The sequence below is a fragment of the Chiroxiphia lanceolata genome, chromosome 1 (assembly GCF_009829145.1).
Source record: "Chiroxiphia lanceolata isolate bChiLan1 chromosome 1, bChiLan1.pri, whole genome shotgun sequence".
NCBI classification, from domain to species: domain Eukaryota; kingdom Metazoa; phylum Chordata; class Aves; order Passeriformes; family Pipridae; genus Chiroxiphia; species Chiroxiphia lanceolata.
In genome coordinates, this window is record NC_045637.1 from 117,248,243 (window position 1) to 117,255,624 (window position 7,382).

Below are 7,382 nucleotides of genomic sequence, written 5' to 3' on the forward strand. Positions count from 1 at the left end.
AACAACCCTGTGTGTACTAAGGAAGCTACACTAAGCTGTAAATTCCTTCTGTCTGGTCCAAGCAAGACAACCGTTATCTGAAGATGGACATGATAGCATAGAATAACTTAAACAGCTATTCTACAAACCAATCTTTCCTCTCAAGCAGAAAAGGGAAGGAAAACAAATGGGTAATGAAACAGATCACAGTTTAGTAATGAAACCAACATGCATTTGTTGTTCACTCAGATATTTCTGACCTGACCATCTGGGAAAAGAAAACGCAGTACTTCACAACAATAGGTATTACAGTAGTCCTAACATGCTGAGTTACTGAACTGTCTGATATGTTTATGGTTAATTAACTGTAAGTTACACTGACAAGTTTCAACATCAGTCATACATACACATACAGAGATATATTTTATAAGGCTACAAAACTGTCTGACTTTTACTAGCAATAAAAAATTGTCAGCTTTTATCATGCAAGCAACTATTAAAACCATGTGAAAGAGCCAATCTGTCAGAGAAAGGAAAAAGTATACAGGTCTCATTATTGTGACCAGTCTCAAGAGAATATTACACTAATACAGCAGTGTTATAATAAAACCATCAGAAAATTAATATACTGAGTCAATACATACATCTGATCCTCAGCTGAAAAAAGAGAAATTAAAATAAAACCCCAAAAGAACACTGTACCTTTTAGCACTAGTTGACAGTTTAGCAGCTGTTTTGCTTGATATTTTGCCCTCTTTTTTCTTGGGCTGAACTTGCTCCCTTTCTTGCTCCTGCTGAACACCTTCACGCTGATCTCCATCAGAGCTGCCTCCACTAGTGCTTGGACTATCATCCACTCTCTGCCCCTCTGTAGACATGGCAGATGCTGCACTGAACAAAAACAAACAACAGAAGTTAGCTTTTTGAGAAGAAACTGCCCAGCAGTATTTCTTACATGCCTTAAGGAAAGAACACATAATGTCTTTGTCTTAATATGTAACACTTGTATTACAGTACTTCAGTAATCTTAGCGCTGAAGAGTTTTGCCAGAAGCATCTTGACAATAATTCAGGAGCTGGTCATTTAAAACCCTATGCCAAAAAAACACAAACTCCAAACAACAACAACTACCACCTCCAAAAAAAGCCCACATTTTATATATATATATATAAGCCCACCTATATATATATATATATATAAGAAAAGCAGAAGTTATCGAAGTGGGAAACATAATCCAGCAAGTGTAATACCATTCACTGTGAATTATATTTTGCAACCACTCAGCAATACCATGCACTAGTTATCTCATCACTATGCCACCAGTTCAAATATAGCACAGTTTGTTAAAAACTGAGAGTTATTACTGTATTAACACTCTCTGTTATCCCATATGAAACAAATCTGTGGGTTCATTCCAAGTCTTTAATGTGGGTTTCCACATTACAAAATCTACATCTTGGCATGCTCGATGGAAACAGTCACAGAACCCAAAAGCACTAACACAGGACTGTTTATATTTACTGAAACGGTACACTTCTAGAGCGGTAAGCACGCTGGTAGAGGACATAAGGAAGCTTTTTCCTGACAAATTTCATTCAGGCAATATGAAGCAACAAAGCCGTCAGAAGAACACAAGAAGTAAGAAATCTCAGTATATTTCAGAAGTCAAGTTAACACTTTATTTGCACACTTCTGATACTAGTTAGCTATTTTAATTTCTTCCTTCATTTTAAATAGTACAACAATATGCCGACAGATGAGGAATTACAAGCCCACTGTTACAGCTGTCATGACTTCTCAAACTGTTCTAATGAAGGGCAGATGTCCATGAAAAACCCTTACTGAATTAGCATATGTGATGGCACTGATTGATTTTTTTTTTAAACAAACAAACAAAAAAAGCAAAACAAAACATAAACCAAAAACCAAACTGAAACTCAGGCCTTTCCTTTAATTCCTAATCTGTAGGTTATATACCTACTTTATATATCCTCCTCTAAAGATTTTAATAAAAGAACCATCTTCAAAGCACATAGGCCCAAACGTTACTTGCTTACACCCACACAATCTCCATATATCTGGGTGGTTTTCTGATCAAATCTGTCTGAATCAAAGAATTTGTTCTTTCATACACAAAGAGTTTTAAATTGCTGAGAACTTTGACTTGCTTTTCCTCTTACCTATGTGCAGACACTATCACAATTAAGAACAAAACTATTCACCTTAACTGTTACATGTTTTAAGACTCACTCAAGGGAGAATAATGATATTTCAGGCTCAGATTCAACCTTGCTCATTCCATGGATTAAATAAAGTTCATCTCCCTGTATATATTTATAGAAAGAGACAGCAAAGTAAAAGTAAAGTAACATCAATGCCAACAGGGTTATGTTTAAAGGATGCTTTTTAAAAAAGGTTGTAAGTGTTGTAGTTACAGCTGCATGTAAGAAAATAAATTTACTCCTATTCTGAAAAACCCTTACCAAGATCTAATTCTATCAAATAATACACACTGCAGAGTGGAAGAAATAGTCTCTTCAAGCATTATTGACACGTGCAACTAACTTCAGGAGGAATTAGGTCTTTTTTATCTAATTTGTAAAGCTATACTGAACAAAAATTCTGGAAGTATAGCATCCCTTCAAAATGTTTCTGCACCAAAAGAAATAGCAAGCAATACCAAGTGATGGATATGGGACTAAGGTTTCCCTTAATCAGCTTAAACTACAGTTTGGATTTTATCATAGAAAATAATATTTTCATATATAAATTTATATAAATACACAACACTTAGCCTGCTCATTGAAGTAACCAAAATAATGCATAGTTTTCACCCTAAAATTAAAACACAAAAACTGTTCATTCCTAGAGAAAAATTTTTCCTATTGTACAGCTACATTATATTTAACATAATTTGTATATTTACACAGGTTCACGTTCAGATATATAAATCCTAGTTGGCAGATTTTAAGATAAAAGCAGCAGAAGACTTAGAGGTAATAAACCACAAAAATATCATATTCTGACAAGTCAAAATATGCATTTAATAACTATAATGCAATTTTGATAGTAAGTACGTATTTTCTTTGCTTCTACATACAGTTAAAATACAACCTCAATTCTCTTTATAACAGTTGTGATGGCCTTTATTTGCTCTAGATTTTAGGTCTGAACTTTGCTTAGTAAACCTCATTTTAAAAAGAAAAATTCTCTCTTCACAATGTACATAGGCTTTAACACTGCAGGCCAGAAAGTTAAAAGCATATTTAGTAACGCTTATACGCATAGGACATCTGCTGTGAATAACCTTAGCTATAAATATTACTATTATCCAAAAAACAACTCTATTCACTTCATAAGTTCAGGTTACTATCCAGAAGACAAACACTAACAGTAGCCCAGAGCATATAATTACTGTAACATGTAATGCCAGCATTTACAACAGGAAAATGCTTCAATCTGTCATTTGATGTCTGGCTAGTTTCTTGGGTTTTTTTTGGTTTGGTTATTTTTTTATCTCTCCCTTCTCCTTCTCTCACTGTTCCCCTTTCTGACAGTCAGGCAATTCTTTCTATGCCATCTGCTCACAATATCTGCAATTTTAGGAATTTTTGCATAGTTCAAGGGATGCTTAATATTCTGGTAAAAGTGAGTGTTAAAGGGCCTGAAGTTAGACACTTCAAATAGGGTTAAACTTAAAAGAGAGTCAAACACACGAACAAACAAGTAGGGGGAAAAAAAATCAACTGAGGGGATGACACTGTGAAGAAAACATTTCATTGCCACTAACACAGACAGAAATACAAGATACTCCTTGGATCTGAACAGCCATGAGTGCGTTTGCAACTGTCACACAGAGCAAGAGGGAAGACACGCGATGTCCAGGTCTTCGGCTGCCAGGCTATTCTATATTCAGGCAAGGGTTGCTAACCTCCCTGCTGTTGTGCAGAGAAAAATGAGCAGAGTGGACAGGGAAAGGAGTGAAAAGGGACTTAAAAGTCTCTCCCTTAACGTGAGATGAATCAGCAGAGAGACAGATTACAAGTGTAACTACAACTATCAATTCGAAGTGAAGAGTCCAAAAGGTTTTGCTTTTGTCAAATATATCTACTGGCACCTTCCCCTTCTTCCTCAAAACAAAACAAAACAAAAAAACCCCAAACAAAACCAAACAAAAAATATACAGAGTCACAAAAACCCAACACCAACCACCATCACACTCTTCCCCCCCCCCACCAAAAAAAAAATCCCGTAGTTAGGGACAGCAGGGTCCTGGCGACGTGCAGATCGGTCCCCAAGGGCGGCAGAGCTAGTGATGATGTCCTTTTAAAGCGGTCTTAATTTTCTTTAAGCCAAGATAAATTGAATATTTCTGCAGGGTCCACGACGAGAGCAACGGCAGCAGCCGCCTTACTTCATCTTCATTAGAAAGCGTAAAGGGCAAAAGGACCACAACATCGCAGGAGGGGAGGCAGAAGGCGCCCGGTTTGTGGCCGGGCAGGGTCCGCCACTGAGAGAGGAACCTGGACGGAAAGGACGAGAGGCCCCGGCTCCCACGGCCCCCAGCCGCCCGGGGGCAGAAGCGTGGCTCGCCCGTCGGGAAGACCCAGCCGTGCGGGAGCTGGTGGTGGGCACGGGCATCCCCAGAAACACACACACCCCGCACCCCCACAGCCGGGCGGGAGGCGGCCGGGCCAGGGTGAGAAGTAGGAGACAACCGAGAAGAGGAGGAGGAGGAGACTGCGAGAGGAAGACGTCGGGGGCACATGAGGGAAGGGAGAGGGTTGGGCTGCGGGGCTCCTCAGGGCGCTCCGGGTGGGGGCAGGGGAGGCTAGTGCCCTTCCCGAGGGGCTCCAGCCCGGGGTGCCCACCGGGTGCTGCGGCGGGGGGGGGGTGGGGATGGCGCATCCTGGGAGGCTCGATCACGGAGGGCGCAGGGGGTACCCCGGCGCCGGAGCGACCCAGGGGCGCAGCGAGTGCCGCGGGGACCACGCGATCGGCGCGGAGCGGGGCCGGAGGGGCGGGGGGGAGCGGGGGTGGTCGCTGCTCCCGCCCGCCGCGGGGCGAGCAGGACAAATGGACACGGAAGAGTTACTGAAGGGGTATGGGGGTGCCGAGAAGCAATGGAGGCTGGATGGAACCTGAGGGAGCGGGGAGCGGCGGCAGAGATGCCGAGGTGGCTGGGGGCGGAGGGGGACGGCCGGGACGGAGGCTAAGAAAGGGCACGGCTGGGGATGACAAGGAGGGAAGGGGGTACCAGGCAGCGCCAGGGGGATGCGGAGGGGGGAGGGGAGATGAAGGATAAAGGTAGAGAGCGAGGGTCACAGATAAACGGGGGGGAGGGTGCTGCCGTGAGGAAGCGACGAGGGGGTAGGAGCCCGGCGGGGGGAGGGGAGGCAGACGGAGAGCTCAGCCGGGGCAGAGGTAGGTGTACCCCGGGAGAGACGGGGGGAAAGCCTCTGCTACCTGCAGGCGAGCGCAGGTCTCTCTCTCGCTGGTGCCGGACACAGGCTGCGGGACAATCCGTCGCGGTCGCCCCGACTCCGGCCGGGCGCGGGGCTGGAAAGGGGCTGCAGCCGCTCACTGAGTCATGAGCCCGCTCCCCCGCGCTCCTCGCTCTCGGCTTCGCCTGCCCTTTCCCCTTTCTCCCGAGCAGCAGCGGCGGCCGCTGCTGCTACTGCTTCTGCCGCCGCCGCTCCTGCCCCCGCTGCCCGGAGAGAAGTGAAGCCGCTGCCGCGCGCGCGCGCGCGCCCCCGCCGCCCCCGCCTCCGCGCGCGCGCGCCCCCGCCCGCCCGGCGCCGCGCGCGCGCGCGTCCACCAGCCAATTATCCCGGGCGCTCGCGCCCTGCCGAGGGAGGGGTGGGTGGGCGGGGGCGCGCGCGCGGTTCCGGCGGGGGGAAAGCGACGGGTGGAGGGGAACGGGCGCGTGCCCGCGGGTGGTGTTGGAGGCCGCGCGCCGCCGAGCAAGGGGGAGGGGCAAGAGGCGCCGGCGGGAGCGCGCGTTAAAGGGAAGCACTGGGGGGTGCGGGGCGGGGTCAGTGGGGCAGAGGAGGAAGGAGGAGGTGGGAGGGGACGGGGGTAGCTGGGGGGAGACGGGAGCCTCGACTGGGGCTCGGGTGGGATGGAGGAATGGGTATACGGCCTTCTTCCCCGCCGCCGCCGGGTTACCGCGGGCTCTCACGCCAAAGTCCCGGGGCCGGGGGGGCGGGCCGCGACGAGCGCGGCGGAGGAGGCCGGTATCAACTTTCTTGGCTCTTCTCTTCTTTTTCGGCTCCTTTGTTCCCACCGCCGGTCCTCCCCCCGCCCCCCCCCCGGCCCCGTCCTGCCGGCCCGCCACCCGCACCTCCCGCCGCCTTTGTCTCGGCGGAGCCTGAGGGAGCGGCCGGAGGGGACGCGCGGATGCCCCGCGGGAGCGCAGCGCCCGGGCGGCGGGGCAGGGCCCGGGCCCTCGGCACTTGGTGGCCACACTTTTGTGTGACCGCGGTAGTTTCGATCACTGCGTGGCATTAGCACAGCCTGGTGCCGCAAACCGCCCCCGCGCACTGAAGGCACCGGGGGACGCGCAGCATCCCAGCTGGAGATAGGCACTGTCGCCTGGTTGTGGCCAGGTGAAGGAACCTCGCCTCCCACGCAGGCAGGTATTGCCTCTGTGGCAAGCATCGCAGTCGGGAATGGGAGAGGCCAAGGCAGAGCCACACTTAAATGTTTAGTGTGAATAATATTAACCTGGAACAAAACAAACCTCCAAGAGAACTGTCTGTCAAGTAACCCCGGCTGCGTTTGCCTGGCTGAGACACTTCTGTCCCTGTGCTGACCCTGCTGCTTTAATCTTTACATAATATGCTTAGCTATGTTATGTAAACTTTTATCACTTCAAACCTTTCTTCGTCTAAGAGGGAAATATACCAGCCAAGGGTAAAGGGGTAATGGCAATTCAAAATGTTTTCCCCTTTCAACAACTAAAGGGAATTAAAAAAATAAAATGTGGTCTCACCATTCCACATGTACGAGGAAAAGTTTCTCCCTGCTTGAGCTATGAAGTATTGTACTTTTTCTGAGTTGTGATTCAGGTGTAGGTGGAGTCTGTGCAACCAAACATACAGAAATTCAGAACTTGAAGCAGTGCTGAGATATTTAAGGATTAGAAACATTATTGCCACCTGCTCCCATGTTATATTCTGACAACAGAAGTACTTTTCGCAGTTTCCCTGTACATAAAATTCATCTTTGTTAAGAAGTTGTTTTTAAATAACTTGGTTTTTTGCCCCTTCCTATTTCTTTGCTAAATAATCCCAGTGACATTTTCACCTAAATTTGAAAATACCACACAGTCAGCTGGTTCTTCCCATTCCATGTGCATTTACAAGATATTTTCCTGCTTCTGATGGAGAACAGCACCTAAT

At 47.4% G+C, this 7,382-nt stretch overlaps 1 protein-coding gene across 3 annotated transcripts in view; it reads right to left on the reverse strand.

Annotated features, from left to right (window-relative positions):
* LOC116795958 (ubiquitin-conjugating enzyme E2 E2) overlaps positions 1-6,352 on the reverse strand; it is a 206,148-nt gene extending 199,796 nt beyond the window's left edge. Inside the window, exons 1-2 of one of the 3 annotated variants that reach the window (XM_032706133.1) lie at positions 6,323-6,352; positions 682-870 (exon numbers count right to left, since the gene is read on the reverse strand). In XM_032706133.1, coding sequence (XP_032562024.1) covers positions 682-857 — 176 coding nt within the window. In that variant the 5' untranslated portion in view covers positions 858-870; positions 6,323-6,352. Of the gene's footprint in view, positions 1-681; positions 871-5,445; positions 5,687-6,322 lie in introns of those variants that run through there. The other 2 variants (XM_032706125.1, XM_032706116.1) reach the window with 2 other exon arrangements.
* Positions 6,353-7,382: the final 1,030 nt, after the last annotated feature.